Consider the following 18,240-nt stretch of genomic DNA (forward strand, 5'->3'; position numbering starts at 1 on the left):
TGTCAAATGTGGGTCGATTTCAGCCGTAGTGTGTAACACAGTTACTAGTGTTGTGTTGTCAATAATATAGATTTTTTTTGATACATATTGATACTGAAATAACGTTTCCAATAAGCATTTCCCTCAGAATAGATACACGATACCAGCTGCTCTTTCTCTCTCTCTCATCTCTCCGACAGCGAGTTGAAGCACAAACCCACAAAACCACCCTCATTTCATTTGCTCCGGATGAATATTGTTGGTATTACAGGGCTTGAATTTCGGCGTGGGATTACATGTATTGCGAATAATTTTACTCATTCCCGCAGATTTTGTGCTCACACCCAAAGTGTGCCACATAAAGCCGCCTCTCAGTAATAAATTAAACTTAAACAGTCAAATAAACACAAAATAATGTCAAAATGCTGGTCTTGGCGAGTATTCACGTAAACACAGTCAGTTATGTTTTAAGTGAACGTAAACAGTTGAGAAAGAAAACAGGTGTAAAAGTATAATGGTCAGGTCGTGTGTCAGGTCTTAAAGTGACAGCAGCCTAATATACCTGCTGACAAATTATGAGGTAATATTAAAAATATCTATATGGCAGTTTTTTCCCATTGTATCAAGGTCAAAATTCTGGCCAGTAAAAATGCTGAGTGGCTAGTAACTTTGGAAAACTACTAGCCACAGTAGCTGGTGAGCAAAAAAAATTAATTACTAACTGCTTGTGGACACACTATATAGGGTCGACTCTGCTATTCTATTAAACTTACAAGATTCTTTTTAAAAACTAAATCTTTATCGTTATCATTATTGTTATTGTTCTTGGTGTGAACAGGCCTTAAAAGTCTTAATTTCTTTCAAAAATACTAATCTTACTGACCACTTACCTTTGAACGCTAGTGTACATTCTGTAACTATATCTTAAGCACAGTGATTGAACATTGAATTATTGAAGATGTAATACATACCTGTGTATAAATGCAGTTTTTTCTGACTTGTGTTTCCAGAGGCACTTCATGCAGTGTGTGTTGCTGGAGGCCGGTGGCTGTGCGTCACCTGCTCTGGGATCTCCTGGTCCCGACTGCGTCTATGTGGACCAGGTCAAAGCCACACTGCTTCAGCTGGAGAGTCTGGATGCTGCCATTGAGGAGCGTCTCTCTGCTCCGCCCACCCCCTGTCTCTCCTGCGCTGATTGGTTCCTTCCTGCCGGTGGGCGGGACCGACAGGACGGCATCAACAGCTCACCGATTCTCAACCGGCTGACAGCAGCCATCAAAACCCCATCGCCAGGCATGATTGGGCGAAGTCTGTTTGGGGAGGTGGGATCGGGGTCATCAAATCTTAGAGGACGAAGACCGAGTCCTCAGAGGAGTCTGTCTGATAGCGGCAGCGAGGGTCACACGGACGCGTCCTTTACTTCAGGTCTGAGTCCTCATGCCACACCGGACGCAGTGCGGCGGACGCCCACTAGTGGCACTCGCAGAGACTCTCTCGGCTCAGGAGGGTCAGACGGCAGCTTGGGCAGTGCAGGATTTTTCAAGGTGTTCGTCTTACATTAATTACAGTTTATGTGCTGTTTTACTATTGTTACATTTTACACATGTTCAGGCCATATTTCACCCCTAAAATAAAAAAAATAAAAAAATAAATAAAATGATAAATGAGCATAAATAAAATTAAGTCCCATTATTTATATATATTTACATACATATATATATATATATATATATATATATATATATATATATATATATATATATATATATAATATAAACAAATGAATGAACGAATGAGGCATTTATATAGCGCTTTCATATATTCTACTGTACACCCAAAGCGCTTCACATTCGTATCTGGGGTCCTCTCCTCAACCACCAACAGTGTGCAGCATCCACTTGGATGATGCAACGGCAGCCACATTACAACGGCGCCAGTGTGCTCACCACACACCAACTATAGGTGGAGCCAATTCAATGGATGGGGATTATTAGAAGGCCATGATTGGAAAGGGCCTGTGGAGGGAATTTGGCCAGGACACTGGGGTTACACCCCTTGGATTTTTAATGACCACAGAGAGTCAAGACCTCAGTTTAACGTCTTATCTGAAGGATGGGAGATATATACACACACACATACATACATACATATATACAGTGCCTATAGAAAATTATCATACACCTTTGAAATAGTTACATTATTTGTCATACAGCCTGAAATAACAGCCAATTTAAAAAAAAAAAAAAAATCTTTTCTAGCTTTATTTTCAAGTTTTGCCTTACAACATCAAACTAATGAAAGAAAAAGCAACAGTTCTGAAAATTAATTTAAAAAAATGAAAAACTGGAATAACAGGTTTGGAAAAGTCATCAGTCCCCTGATTTAATACTTCGTAAAGCCACCTTTTGCTTTAATTACAGCCATTAATCTTTTTGGATATGTCTGTACTAGCTTTGCACACCTAGATTTGGGAATATAAGCTTATTCTTCCTTGCAGAATTGCTCAAGTTCAGTCAAATTCCTTGGTGAGCAGCAATGAACTTCTCTTTTCAAGTCTGACTTGGCCACTCAAAGACATTCACCTTCCTATCCTTAAGCCATTGCTTTGTTCTTTGGGCGGTATGTTTAGGATCATTGTCGTGTTGGAAGGTAAATGAACTGACCATCTTCAGCTGTCTAGCAGAGGAACTCAGGTTTTCCTCAAGAATTTGGATGTGCTTGGATTTTCCCTTCAATCCTGACCAATAGTCCAGTGTTTGCTTTTCGCCAAACATAGCACTGAAAGAAAGAAGTCTTTCCTGAAAAAGTGCCACACTCAGTTTTTTTGCGCTATGCAAAAACACCTGGAAGACTCTGATGCCATCTGGCAAAAAGTTCTATGGTCTGATGAGACCAAAACTGACCTTTGTGGTCAGTGATATGTTTGGCTAAAAGTAAACACGGCACACCAACCAAAACACACCATACCTACTGTGAAGCATGATGATGGCAGCGTTCTATTGTGGGGGTGTTTCTCTTCAGCAGGGACTGGGCTATTGGTCAGGATTGAAAGGAAAATGGAAGCCAAAAGAACAATACAATGGTTTAAGGATAGGTAGGTGAATGTCCTTGAGTGGTTAAGTCAGAGCCCTGACTTAAATCCAAGAAAATCTGTGGAGTCCATTGCCGCTCACCACAGAATTTGACTAAACTTGAGCAATTCTGCAAGGGAGGATGAGCAAATATTCCACAAACTAGGTGTGCAAAGCTAGTACAGACATACCCAAAAAGATGAATGGCTGTAATTAAAGCAAAAGGTATAAATACACATACATATAACACTAGTAAAGTTTGACCTTCAGTTTAGAACTTTCTCTCAGTGTTTATAGAAAGGTTGACATTAAAAATTGTACTTTCCCATGACAACTTGCAGAAAAAGAAAAGTGACATCTAATATTATTAATATTATGTTTTTGCCAATGATGAGACGTCTGTGTGTATATCAGCTCTGCCGTGTTCACTGCATATGAATTATGGCCAGGTCATCTATTATTGAGAAGGCTTTTGAGTATCTGCCAAAACTGTGTCTTGTATAGCAGCATCAGGAACTACTGTTATAAATCACGTCCATCTGAGTTTAGCTGAATGCACATATTTTACAGAATGGACGTCCAGGCTCATAAATTTTAATAGAGAGAGACAAGCTTAACCAAACGCATGGAAACTAGCTTTCATCACATTTATCGAGTCAGTCCTCAAGATTAAGAGGGCAACAGAAAGAGAACATTTATACATCCAAGTTGGATTAAAAAAAAAAACAAGATATACTGCTATAAAAACAGGCCAGTGCTGTTTTGTTTTCAGTTTCATTATTGACTTTTAGTTTAGTTTAATTTGGAAGTTTTGGATTTTTCTTATACTTTATACTATTTTCTATAGTTGTGTGTGTGTGTGAGTGCGTGTGTGTGTGTGTGTGTGTAAGTGCAAGTGTGTGTGTGTGTGAGTGCGTGTGTGTGTGCGTGTGTGAGTGTGTGTGAGTGTGTGTGTGTGTGTAAGTGCAAGTGTGTATGTGTGTGTGTGTGTGTGTGTGCGCGTGTGTGCAAGTGTGTGTGTGTGTAAGTGCAAGTGTGTGTGTGTGTGTGTGTGTGAGAGAGTGTGTGTAAGTGTGTGTGTGTGTGTGTGTGTGTGTGTGAGTGTGTGTGTGTGTGTGTGTGTGTGTGTGTGTGTGTGTGTGTGTGTGTGTGAGAGAGTGTGTGTAAGTGTGTGTGTGTGTGTGTGAGTGTGTGTGTGTGAGTGTGTGTGTGCAAGTGTGTGTGTGCAAGTGTGTGTGTGTGAGTGTGTGTGTGAGTGTGTGTGTGCAAGTGTGTGTGTGCAAGTGTGTGTGTGTGTGAGTGTGTGTGTGTGTGTAAGTGAAAGTGTGTGTGTGAGTGTGTGAGTGAGTGACTGTGTGTGTGTGTGTGTGTGTCTGTGTGAGTGTGTCTGTGTGAGTGCGTGTGTGTGTGTGTGTGTCTGTGTGAGTGCGTGTGTGTGTGCGTGTGTGTGTGTGTGTGTGTGTGTGTGTGTGAGTGTGTGTGTGTGTGTGTGAGTCTCCATTCATAAATGTCTTCACGAATTTTGTGAAAGGAGACACTCGTGATCAGGATCTCACAAGTAAGGGTTTTCAGCAGATGTGTGTGAGTGAGGTTAGTGATGATGTTAGTGTGATGTTAGACTTTTTCTTTTACATTCCTGATTTAAAATGCACTTCAATAACAATAACACTTCAATATATTTTGTATAGTCCAGCACAAACAGTAATCCAATCCTTATGTGCGTTTTTCTTGTCTTTTGTGCATGTTTTCTGTCAGATTCCCAGGTTAAAACACCCTAACCCGTTCTACCTGGGCTCATTGAAGAAGAGTCTGACTGACAGAGAAACTGAGGAGATGCACAATGTTCTCAAGTGAGTTAAACACCATCTAGTGTTTTTTTTTGTTTTTTTTTTTAGAAAAAATGTCATGCAGGGTTGTAACACTGTACTGTAAGTCACTTTAAATGTCTAAATGACTGCTTATCAAGAACAGAGTGAGTGGTTTGACCTCACATCATGTTAATGCTGATGTTAATGCTGCTCAGACGAAGTCAGTTTTCATGTGTGTGTGTGTTAACAGATTGACAGCGGGTGCTGAGAACACGCTGTTCCATTACGTGCTGATGGAGACGGTGCAGGGCATCTTCATCGCTCCCACACACAGAGAAGTCAATCATCTGAGCGGCTCCATCCACCCACAGCTCATCCACAACTTCTACCACTGCTGTCTGTCCATACGGCAGGCCTTCCAGCAGAGCCTCCCCACTCGGGTAACATCGCGTTGAACTTTCTATATTTATCAAAGAATCCTGAAAAAGATGCATCATGATTTCCACACACATATATAGCAGTGCAACTGTTTTCAACATTGATAATAATCAGAAATGTTTCTTGAGCAGCAAATTATCATATTAGAATGATTTCTGATGGATCATGTGACATTGAAGACTGGACTAATGATGCTGAAAATTCAGCTTCGATCACAAGAATAAATTACATTTCAAAATATGTTTCAAAATAGAAAACAGTTATATTAAACTGAAATATTTCACAATTTTACTGTATTTTTGATCAAATAAATGCAGCCAGAGAGATTTTCAAAAACATTAAATTGCTGAATTTAAATGTTTTTATAATTAATTACAATTTTAAAAGACTATCTATTTATGTGTACAGTTTTTTATTTTTTATTTTTTACAGTTATATTTGTTTTGCTCAGGTGATATTAGAGACAATTTGAGTTGCAAACTGCAAATTACTTTTATTAGAAGTTGCTATAGTATTTTGGTTTCTAAATAAATTTACAAATACATTTTTTAAAAAACATTCATAATTTCTGATAAACAAGCATGTAGTATTATTTATATACTATTATACTATTACAGCTTTATTAATATTTTTATTATTATTTTATTTTAGTATTTATTTTTATTTGATATATTTTTTAATTTATTCATATTATTTTCTTTTATAATTTTATTTTTTCATATTAACTTTAGTTTGAATTATTTTGTTATGTGCTTTTGTCATTTTTATTACATGTATAATTGTCAGTCAAATTTGTCATCTAATATATGTATTTAATTTTATTTACTAAAAAATAATTTGTAACGGTTGTTATGCATTCCTATGTATTCCAACCAGTCTATTATATAGTCCTAAACATAACGTTAATTAATAAGCTAATGTATTAGCTAAGTATTATTGCTGGTCATTTCTCTGCTGTAGTAACATGGTTTGGTCATCTCTCACACACGTGTAAATGTGTCTCAGGATCGGAGAGGGACGGAGCGGCCGCAGAGCACTCGAGGTTTGGGTCCAGTGAAAGAACATGGAGTTCTGTTCCAGTGCAAACCTGAAAACTGGACCGATCAGAAGAAACCAGCTCCCACCATGACCTACTGGGTTATTGGGTACATGTTCTGACCTCCAACAGCTTATAACAAGACAAATCAATGAACGACTTGAAGTATTCCATAGGTTGACATTGGTTGAGATAAGTTTTGTCTTTGCATATTAATTAGCCTGAAAAACAGACCTTTAACAGTTTCCAGCCACATATTTTTATGCACAATTTGGGATATCGCATAAAAAAACACTGGATTGAAATGCAAAGATGCGCAATTCTAAAAATGCACATAAAAAAATGTATGCGCTCAATTGAGGCGGATAGATTTTTTTTATCCAATAAGAAGACATGCACATAATCTATGATTGAAACACGTTGACAGAATAAATCCCTCAATGTGCAACAACAAACTCATGTGACTTTGCCACAACAGTGGATGTGATTCGATAACAGCATCTCAAATGTTGGTTTGATCATTCTGAAATGCCTGAGCCAAAGTTTGTCATCAGAATGATTGTTTATTTCTCTCCCAGAAGCGTCTTACATGACTGTTTTCATATCAAACACAAGATAACATTACAGAGTTTATTGCATTTTGTCTGCGAGCAAGAAATGCAAGAAATAGTGCCTTCAAGTGGTCCTGGGAAATTCGTATTTACAAGTTGGGAAGTGGTGCTTTCAATCCCTTTGATCGGAGCAAGATGGCAATAAAATGTAACAAAATCTACAAAATGATGAATTAAGTATGCACATCGAGTGTGTTTTTGCTTAATGTTTTTACTCAATTTATGAAGGTGCTGTAAATTGAATCGTCATTTATTTTTCGCAATGGTACAATACTGTGGTATTTTGTACATGCAACTTGAAAAAATAATAGTTTAGTTAATTTTAACATATTTGCCCATAATATAGACTGTTATTGTGTCTGATATGTTTTCTCACCAACTCGGAAAATCGGGGCTTACAGAAAATTCAGTTTCCCACTCGTAATTACTACTTTATGGTGACGTTCAACTCATAAAAACAGTCTTTCCAAATTTTTAATAATATTTTATAAAAATATTTTTGTAATAATATTTCGCAACATTACTGTTTTTACTTTTATTTAAACAAATAAATGCAGCCTTAAGAAAATTCTTCCAGAATCAAAATTTTGAACGGTATTGTATTTAATTCTATATATAACATTGAATTTTTTTTTCCTTTTTAAAATTTAAAAACTATTTGTTTATTTTGTTTAACAACATTTTTAATAATTAATTAACATTTTAAGTGTCTATTTATGTGTCCGTTGTATAATTAAAAATCAACATTTCTTTTCCTTTTGAAATATAAAAAATACAGTTTTTGTTTATTTTATTCTTTTAATTTAACTTAGTTTTTAATAAATACAATTTTAAAGCTGCTGTAGGGAGTTTTTAGAAAACCTTGACTTAGCCTGAAAATTTGAAGAAGCACAACTCACAGGTCACTCCCCCTTGCTCTATGCTGCGCTACAGCCCTCCCTCCACAGCTCCTCCCCCATCACAACGGAGCCTGCCGTGAACGCGCAGGCTAGTAAGGCGGATAAACAGTTATGGCACATTCACTTGTACAGACAAAACATCATCAATATGATTTACATTGACTATGGCCTGCCCATACTTTGACTACAAACTTGGTCCTCAAAACATTACGTATTTTGCAATACATGTAATGTAACTATATGACATTGCACTATTTCTATAAGTAATAGTATGATAATATAACGGTAACTAACGTTACAGTATGCAAGTAATTATTCTATCGATATGTAATGCTAAATAAGGTTTGCTAGTACATTATTTCAGCAACATGACAAGCCAGTGAATTACGTTTCAATAGTTGCTTTGCACAGTGTGTGACATTTTATCTGTATGTTATGCGGCTAGAGTTTTGACACCGAGTCAATGGGCTCCAACGAGGAATTCACACCCACAGCGACTTTGAGGAGTCAACGGGCGGGGAGAAGAGGAAGCATCGGGCAGGGGACGGGCAGGCCTGTTTTGAAATCATCTTAGTTGTGTAGTTCTTAAAAAATGAAACAAATCAAGCAGATTTGTTACTTACTTGTCAAGCAGAAATGTGGCTAACTCTGCATCGGTTTTTAAATTCTTTCAGGACACGTAGCTCCCTCCACCTCGGAAAAGCCGCTCCGATATTTACCCTTGTTTTATTTCGGGCTCTATCTAATTCTTTCTTTTTGGCTTTTTTATCATCGTCATCTGTCTTTTTCCTTTACCCGTCTTTATTTTATGAGCAGGTGCCACTGGAGGAATTGGCAGTTTGGATTGTTTTTCCACCATAAGCAAAGCTGCGGTACACCGGTAATCTTGAATTTGAACGCCTGTATGCGCTGGCGCTGTGCATGAGAGGGGTGAGATCAGCGCGCAGGCAAGCTTGATTGACACTGCTAAGACACTCCTCCTGGCTCTGATTGGTTGTTTCTTACCTGGAGCGGTGTATTTCTGCAAATGGCAATAGGACCACTGGGAGGAGCCAGAGGAGCTTGATTTTTTCACAGATTATCTGTCTCATATTCTACTGTCAGGACATAATGACAGGTTTAACAAATATGTAAAAAAATACATGTTTACAAAAGTTACCTACTGCAGCTTTAAGTATGTCTATTTATTTGTCCATTTAAAAAAATGCATTTTTATTTTTAAATGCATATATATATATATATATATATATATATATATACACACATACATACAGGTGCTGGTCATATAATTAGAATATCGTGAAAAAGTTCAATTTTTGTATTGTAAATTATTTTTAAAAATGAAACTTTCATATATTCTAGATTCCCTACATGTAAAGAAAAACATTTCAAAAGTTTTTTTATTTTTTATTTTTTTATTTTTTTATTTTGATGATTAGAGCGTACAGCTCATGAAAGTCCAAAATCCAGTATCTCAAAATATTAAAATATTTCCTAAGATCAATCAAAAAATGGATTTTCAAAACAGAAAAGTTCAAGTTCTTTAAAGTATGTTCATTTGTACACTCAATACTTGGTCGGCAGCACATATTACAGCAAATGACTTGCTCCTAGCACAAATTACAGCATCAGTGAAGTGTGGCATGGAAGTGATCAGCCTGTGGCACTGCTGAGGCACTATTGAGCCTTCAGATCATCTGTATATTGTTGGATCGACTGTTTCTCATCTTTCTCTTGAAAATATCCCATAGATTCAGGGGTCAGGCATGTTGGCTGGCCAATAAAACACAGTAATATCATGGTCAGCAAACCACTTGGAAGTGGTTTTTGCACTGTGGGCAGGTGCTAAAGTCCTGCTGGAAAAGGAAATCAGCATCTCCATAAAGCTTGTCAGCAGATGGAAGCATAAAGTGCTCAAAAATCTCCTGGAAGATGGCTGCATTGACTGCACTTGATAAAACACAATGGACCAACAGCAGCAGATGTCACGGCCCCCCAAATCATTACTAACTTTAGAAACTTCCCACTAGACTTCAAGCTGCTTGGATTCTGTGCCTCTCCAGTCTTCCTTCAGACTCTGGGACCATGATTTCAACATTTACTTTTATCTGAAAAGAGGACTTTTGACCACTGTTTACTGTCCAGTTCTTTTTCTCCTTAGCCCCAGGTAAGATGCTTCTGACATTATTTCTGTTTCAGAAGTGGCTTGGTAGTCCTTTTCCTGAAGATGTCTTGAGTGTGGTGACTCTTGATGCGCTGACTCTGGCTTCATTTGACTCATTGTGAAGCTCTCCCAAGTGTCTGAATCGGCTTTACTTGACAGTATTCTCAAGCTTGTGGTCATCCCTGTTGCTTGTGCACCTTTGCCTACCCAATTTCTTCCTTCTAGTCAACTTTGCATTTAATATGCTTTGATACATCACTCTGTAAACAGCCACCACATTTAGTAATGACCATCTGTGACTTACTCTCTTTGTGGAGGGTGTCAGTGATTGTCTCCTGGACCATTGCCAAGTCAGCAGTCTTCTCCATTAGTGTGGTTTCAAAGAACAAGAGATACCCAGAATTTATGCTGTAGGAATGGTCATTTAATGAAACTCAAATGTAAATATTCTAATATTTTGAGATACTGGATTTTGGACTTTCATTAGCTGTATGCTCTAATCAACAAATAAAAAAATAAAAAAAAATGTTTTTTATATATATATATATATATATAAAATATTTATTTATTTATTTTATTTTTACAATAAAATCCTATCAAATAAATTTATCCTCCACAGTGTTTTGCTCATAGGTGATATTAAAGACATTTTGAACTAGATGACTGCATGTCTATTAGAAGTTGCTTCAGTACATTTATTCCTAAATAAACAGTCCTTGAGGAACATTTTATTCTATTCATTTTTTCTGATAAACAAGCATGTGGCCCATTGCTATTTTAGTATTATTTATACTAAAAACATCTTCTTATAATCCTTCTCTTACTGTGATTCATCAACATGCATACATACAGCAGAGAACATCAAAGCATGTTTCCACCACCGATTCACAATCTCTCGTTTATTTTCCAGGCGAATGCTTCTGGAACCCGTCCCTCAAGAGTTTTACGTGTGCTTCCATGACTCCGTGGCAGAAGTTCCTGTGGAAATGGCCTTCCGGCTGTCTTTCGGCTTGGCCGTGTAGCCCAGGGGCAGAGAGACGCCTGCAAGTCGTCATCCGTAACACGACACCCTGTCATACAGCATGAGAAGCTTTTGTGAGGTATGTGTGGAAATGAGTCTTCCACTAGAGACAGAAAACACTGCTACTGTCAGAAAGTGCTACTGGTTCATGCTTTAGATTAAATTATGATCCTTGTGGTGTTCATATGTCATTGTGGACTTAAACAATTAAAATTAAATACAAGCAGAACTAGTCCGCAATGTCTGTATGGTGAAAAAGCACAACTTTAATACCTCAAACTATGCTAAATTTCACAAGCTACGGGCTCTCGAACACTCGCACCAGAAAAAAGATTTTTTTCACTTGACTTTTCCTTGCTGGATCAAGTGGAATGATGTTTTCTTGGCAGCAGCTATGCAGCGTTTATGACCACAGCCTTACCTGAACTTTGTGATATGAAATGTTTTCGTATTTTATTTAAGGTATGGAACTTCATGTTCTCCTTTAAGTTAAAACTTTGTAATACATTGTTCATCCAACAAAAGTGCATCATTTATCAAATAAATGAAAGCAGATTTACTTCAGGTGTTCTTTATTTCAGTGTTTTTAGAAAAATAAACCCTGCTCTTATGTCAAGATTGTTCATTCAGTAAACACAAGCAGAATGAATTTGTTACAAATCACCATTATACTCAAATTCAATGTGACAATTTCCACGTTTTTACAAAAGGATTTACGTAGAAACACATTTGCTTGCCATTATGTAATTGAGCTCAATTAAAAGTAGTTTTATTAACTATTTTCAAAGAAATTAATTCTCGTGATTTATGAATTTCTCCGTAAATCATTTTTAATTCTTAGTTAATTGTCACACTGAATTAAAAAATAAAAAATAAAATTTGGGTAACACTTTAAATTTGTTAACATTAGTTAATGCATTAGGTATTTTTAAAATTAACAATGAAAACTACTTACTGCATTTATTACATTTTTAATGTTAATTTGTACATATGCCAATACATTTTACAGTTGTTTACACTTACGTAATGTATTATAAAAGAACCAATAACAATAAACAATAACTTAGATTAATAATTGCAGTAAAACATTGTTAATTGTAACTAATGTTAACAAATTATGCTTGATGTGGGTTTGAATGCACAAAATAAATACAACTTCAGCATGATTTTATACTAATTATTCAAAGAATTCTATCTTTTGTTCAACATAATTGTATCATCCTGCTATTTTTAAGTACACATCATTCTCGAACACAAAGTTGCACTGTTTAAGCGACTCCCTCCAGCAGAATCAGGTTCTTCTTGTAGCACTCCAGGCTGCACAGAGGCGTCCCGGTCTTGGAGCAGGAGTATTTCTTCAGGTTGGAGCATCCCGACACCCCACAGCTCGCTGGTGCAGGAGGAGGCGCTGATGGCGCTGCAGGCATCGGGGCGGGAATCCCGATGGGGTAGGAAATGGCCGCGCCCTGGGCGTTACTGCTGTACCTCACCATGGGCAGCTGGGCCTGTTTTGACTTGCGCTCCCTCATGCTCTTGATCTTGGCCTTGCTGGTCTTGGTCAGTCTCTCGATGGTCTGGTTCTTGTTCTCCTCCGCTTTCTTGGCCGCCTGAAGACGTCTTTTGCGGGCACGTTCCTCGCGTTTCTGCATCATCTCGGCTGTCAGCTCCTTCTCTTTGTATCCCATGGGAAGCTCGAGTAATGGCTGGATCTGCTGCTTATGTAAGAGGGCTTTCTGTTCAAACAGAGAAGAACCTTTGTCAAGGTAAAGATTGTTAAAGTACTTCATTTGAAGTTGTTAAATCAAAAACTATTCATTTTCAACTTATCAAATCATATTTTATATGATAACACATCTCTTCAAGAGTTTAAGGTTGGTATGATTTTTTTTATGTTTTTGAAATAAGTCTCTTCTGCTCACCAAAGCTACATTTGTTTGGTCAAAATACAGTAAAAACTAATATTGTGAAATATTATTACAATTTAAAAAATTTTCTATGTGAATATGTTAAACATTTCTATGTGAATATGTTGAATAATAAACTGTAATTTATTCCTGTGATCAAAGCTGAATTTTTAGCATCATTACTCCAGTCTTCAGTGTCACATGATCCTAAATCATTCTGATATACTGCTCAAGAAACTTTGAAAAAGTTGTGCAACTTAATATTTAAGCGAAAACCATAATACCATTTTTTTTTTTTTTTTCAAGATTCTTTGGTGAATAAGAAGTTCAAAAGAGCAGCATTTTTTGAAATGGAAATCTTTTGTAACCAGTGTTGGGTAAAGTTACTTTTAAAAGTAATGCGTTTCAATTTTGCGTTACTCCCCAAAAAAGTAACTAATTGCATTACTTAGTTACTTTTTGTGGAAAGTAATGCATTGGGTTACTTTTGCATTACTATTTCTGACCTGGGCTGAGTTTGCTTGTTTGTTTTTAATAATAAATGATGAGCCTCAGGCTGAAGGAAATGCAAATTCACGGCTGTACAGTAGAGGGTGCAACTTTTCAGCTGTGATGCCATTCTGGATTAAATAAGAATACGACGCAGGAAAAGAAAGTTTAAGGCTGTGTCTGAAATCACCCATTATACCCTTAAATAGGGCACTATTTGAGGGGACATACATTTGTAGTGGTGTCCAAAACCATAGTGGACGATACCGAGTGCACTTGTTCAATCCCACAGTGCACTGCAATAACAAGTGTACAACTGATGTACGCTCAGGGGCTAGAGAATACGCATAATGCACTTTGAGAGTCACGTGCAGAATGAATTCCCTTGTCTGACCAAAAGAAAATTGACCATTATTCCTAATGAAACATAAATTGCTGTAGTCTCCTTATGACTTTGGAATGTAGTGGTTGGTTTAATGAAATAAATCAGCCTCAATGACATAGGTGACAAAGGTGACCTCCGGAGGACCTTCGAAGGGAGATGCAGCTTCTTACTTTAGCAATGAAAACAAAGTAATGAAACACAAAGTGATGTTTATCTGATTTTTGCTTAATAGTATGGATAAATTGAATCATTGAAGGTCAGCAGCAAAGACACAGGTCATAAAGTGAGATTAAGTACATAAAGTATGTTTGTGGTATTAAAAATATTTCATTATTGCAGGTTAGTGTAATATTCTGAGTTTGCATTTTGCTTTTTATTCATTTTGAGGAATACTGAATCTGTTTTTGTGCAAGTGAGATGAGTAAATGTCTAGAACTACAATAACCATCATGTTCACACACAACGCCTCTGCACATACAATTTCTCTCGACATTGGGACAGGAGAGCTGTCAGTCAATAAATGGGAAAACAAAGTAACTTGCATTACTTATTTGAAAAAGTAACTCAGATATTTTGTCGTACATTTAAAAGTAATGCGTTACATTACTAGTTACTTGGAAAGGTAAAATCTGATTATGTAACTCAAGTTACTTGTAATCCGTTACCCCAACACACCGTTTGTAACTTAATCCATACTATTGCCACTATTTTGTTTTCTAAAAAATCGTTTAGAAACATTTAAGAGTGGATATGCACTGTGTGATTATTTACAGAGGACTGTACTAAATATTGAAAATGAAAATAATGCTATATGGGTGAATGATATGGGTATATGGGGACTTGTATGAAGTGATAATGCCAGATAATAAATGATTTCATCAATAAGTTTATAGTATAGCAAACATTATGATACTGAATGGCATATCTTGCTATTATTTTCAAAATATTTTCTAAAAATGCATTATTTTAAAACATATAATATGGATTTAAAAAGTATGCAGTCAGTGAAAGCATGAAAGCGTATCAGACATAATCCAGTATTTTAGCATTGCAGTTTAAATAAAATCAACTTTGTTGTTAATTGGTTTGTATGAGCTACAGTACCTAGCTACAATACACTGGCAATTATTTGGAAACATACATAGAATGTAACATGTTTTTTATATAATTTAGCAAATGTTAAATATGGTCTGAAAATCCACAGATAAGTCTGGAAAGGCACAGAGTCTTGAAATGGAAAATGTGTACGAACCCTGTGTTTAGGCTGTATAATAGTTTATTCCCTATCCCACTGGTCAGATGTGTGTTTTAATACGGCACCTGTCTGGCCGTGAGCAGAGACTCATCGATCTCTTTCTTCAGCTCTCCATTATCATCCAGCTCTCCCTTCTCCAGCGCCTCCAGCCATCGCTCCTCCTCATCCATCGGGCCTCCCAGCAGCGAGTCCGTGTCCATGTCCGGCAGAGGAGACGGGTCCAGGTTACTGTCCTCATCTGGGTATTACACACAAAAACATTCATACACATTAACATGGTTCAGACTGGCTATTTTTCCTATATTCGCTCAAGGTTTTGCATATTCAAATTCTCCACTCACCCAGCCAGGCTCTGTACTGCTCTATAGGAACTCCCTCTGACGGCACATCATCATCAGAGTCGTCATCATCATCACCATCATCATCACTCTCTACGTTCAGAGGCGACACAGAGCGCAGACAGTCCGGGATCACTGTGAACGTGGGCACACTACAAAAAGACAAAACGCTTTATCAAACCTGAGTTATTACAGACAAAACGTAAAAACACTTTATGAATCACCTCTTGCAGGGTTTGAACCTACAAACTTCTGGTTACCAGCCCAGTCTACATACACCATGAAATAATTCATCCAAGAATAAAAATAGGCAACATTTACTTTAAACTATATTAATATTTTTAGTGAAACACAAAATCAGTTTTTTGGGGGGGTGAACTGTTCATTTATAGCAACAATAAACCAATATAAAGAATATGTATTAATTTGTTACATTAACATCTATAAGAGATTTTGTTCTGGTTATCACTCCATGAGTTCAGTAAGAATGACACTGAGTTTTTATACTGTAAATATATTGATACTATAATGATGTGTAAAAACATTCAAACGTACATGAGGAAAATGTCAATAAAATATTTTCCATGCACATGTTTCTCTTTAAAAATAAGGTGAATTATTCAAGACAAGGAGATTTTAATGAAGAAGTGAATTAAAAACACCTTCTTGAAGCTTATTTATTTAAAATTACAATTTCAATTACAAATGTACAATTTGCACATTTAAATCACACCTATTTGCATTGTCTCTTGAAGAATATAAGCATATATTTTTAACATTATCTTTATTTTAACAAATAAAAAAATATGCAGATATTATGTAGAATAATGTTCAAACATAAGAGTCTTGCTTGTTAGTAAATAACAAGGGAGTGGGAAAAAATATAAAACAATATAAAAAGTCTCCATACTGCATAAAAATATCTGTATTCTTTCTCATTGAAAATCTAATCTTTTCCAGTTAAAGGTGTTCATTGAAACATTTTAAATTGTAATTTTGTTGTCTAACGAAATACAGGAGTTCATATATAGTTTATATGGTATCATATTTGATACTCACATTTTAACATGATATTTCTAATAATAATAATATTGTATGGATAATCTAGTAAACCTAAGCTGCTTCAGTCCAGTAAGTGTTCACCTTGAAATATTAATAACAATGTAAAACTTACTCTTATGTTTACTTCATAAAAAAAAAAAAAAAAATGTGAAAGTCTTATGCATCACAACCTGATACATTTTTTTTACAATTATAATAAAAGGTCAGAAAAAGGCATGTAGTAGATTGTGTACAACAGGTTGTTCAGCAAAATGAGTTTTGATCATATTGATCATTTAGAGACCATAGAAATTCATGCATCAAAAAACATGTTAACATTTTCTAAAAGGAATTCTAATGGAACTACTGTCACAATTTGGAACCATTTCCTAAAGGGATCAATTCAAAAAGCTCAAGTCTCAGTCTAATTTATTGTTTGCAAGATCACTGACCTCTTGGTACCTAGAGTTTGACCTCCAAGTTTGATCTTGAGTTTGAGTTGAGGAGGTTTGAGCACCAACATCCCAGAATCTGACTCCAGAGCTTCAGAGGAGAAACTGTGTCCATCATCCCTATGATGCTTCTTCTTGTGTTTCTTGTGCTTTTTGTGTTTTTTCTTGTGGAGGTTATAATCATCCCCGTTTCCTGAGGAACAAACATCAACCAACCACACAGTTCAGATGAAATGTAGTTGATTAGAAACGCAGGAATAAATAAAAATACTCTCAAGGTCCTACTTAACTGCCAGCTCTACATTGCTGTGCATGTTAAAGGAATAGTTATCCCATAATGTAAAGAAAATTGCCCCATAATGTACTGTCATATATAGCATGGCTTAAGGATTAGTAAATTGCACTTGGGTAAAGTTGGTTTTATATTCGCACATTCGGACATCCGTATTCAATAGCCTTGTTAGTCACACTACATTGGACATTCACAAGTAAATATACCATTAAAACAATATTTGCCTATTCTGATCGACTGTGAAAAATGTTGTAAGCTGGCTATTGTTGGTTGTCAATATCATGTCGCAGCTTAAAATTCGCAAACATTAATTTATTGCACATTTATTGGAAAGTCTGAATTTATCAGAAGTCCGAATGTGCGAATATATAACCAACTTTACCCCCCACCCCCACCCCTTAAAAAAAGTAAATTGCGGGATTTTTATTTTTGTGTGAACTATTCCTTTAATTAACATGTTTTTAATACTCAAGAAGACACGTGGGTAAAGAAACACTCAATATAATACTCTCTATAATACTCTACGAGAGCATTAAATGAGACTTACCAGCGAGAAATCTGGGGTGAATCATGTCTTTTCTTTTCCCCATGGACACGTAAAATGATTCTGAGCTTAATGAATCGCCACAATAATCATACTGAATACATATAACGTTAGCTGTAACGTTATTCCTCCAATTGCAGACCAGATCAGATTAACGCAAAAATACTAATTCCTGCGCAAACCGCCGGTTAGTTCTTTTAATAAACTAACTCTAGTATTAAAACGAAATATCAACTATGATACGATAGCAATATAGCCAAGCCTTTCGTAGACATCTTTCTTCTTTAGCGTTCTAGCCATAGACAGTAAAAGGTTCTAGCATTGTTTACAAATGTGCTTCCTACTGGATAGCATTTTGGGTAATGTAGTTCGCTCGCTCTCCGCTGCTTGTGTCTGATGGAGGACAGTAGATGTGATTTTTTTTCCTAGTTGTAAATTATTTTTTATTATGTGAACGCAACATAATTATCATATTTTTAAATCGTGGTTGTGTGTTTTAGGTTTAATGTCCAT

General features: G+C 36.3%; 2 protein-coding genes across 2 annotated transcripts in view; one reads left to right on the forward strand and one right to left on the reverse strand.

The window, feature by feature from the left end:
* The window catches only part of intu (inturned planar cell polarity protein), a 65,211-nt gene extending 53,630 nt beyond the window's left edge, over positions 1-11,581 (forward strand). Inside the window, exons 12-16 of the mRNA XM_067399880.1 lie at positions 990-1,523; positions 4,806-4,900; positions 5,109-5,298; positions 6,302-6,441; positions 10,917-11,581. Of these exons, the coding sequence (XP_067255981.1) occupies positions 990-1,523; positions 4,806-4,900; positions 5,109-5,298; positions 6,302-6,441; positions 10,917-11,028 (1,071 nt within the window). The 3' untranslated portion in view covers positions 11,029-11,581. The remainder of the gene's footprint in view (positions 1-989; positions 1,524-4,805; positions 4,901-5,108; positions 5,299-6,301; positions 6,442-10,916) is intronic.
* Positions 11,582-11,592: 11 nt separating this feature from the next.
* ino80b (INO80 complex subunit B) lies at positions 11,593-18,061 on the reverse strand. Its single transcript, XM_067399881.1, has 5 exons — positions 17,731-18,061; positions 16,892-17,084; positions 15,402-15,550; positions 15,126-15,298; positions 11,593-12,760 (listed from the first exon to the last, which is right to left on the reverse strand). Exons 1-5 carry the CDS (start codon positions 17,771-17,773, stop codon positions 12,296-12,298), a joined length of 1,023 nt encoding a protein of 340 aa, XP_067255982.1. The 5' UTR covers positions 17,774-18,061; the 3' UTR covers positions 11,593-12,295.
* Positions 18,062-18,240: the final 179 nt, after the last annotated feature.

The sequence above is a fragment of the Chanodichthys erythropterus genome, chromosome 11 (genome assembly GCF_024489055.1).
Source record: "Chanodichthys erythropterus isolate Z2021 chromosome 11, ASM2448905v1, whole genome shotgun sequence".
Lineage (NCBI taxonomy): Eukaryota > Metazoa > Chordata > Actinopteri > Cypriniformes > Xenocyprididae > Chanodichthys > Chanodichthys erythropterus.

Coding starts and splice junctions, on each gene's coding strand:
- ino80b (XM_067399881.1), bottom strand. CDS start 17,773: ATGGGGAAAAGAAAAGACATGATTCACCCCAGATTTCTCGCTG. Junction 15,551..16,891: donor CAAACTCTAGGTACCAAGAG/GTCAGTGATCTT, acceptor GTCTTTTTGTAG/TGTGCCCACGTTCACAGTGA. Junction 15,299..15,401: donor GCAGTACAGAGCCTGGCTGG/GTGAGTGGAGAA, acceptor TGTAATACCCAG/ATGAGGACAGTAACCTGGAC.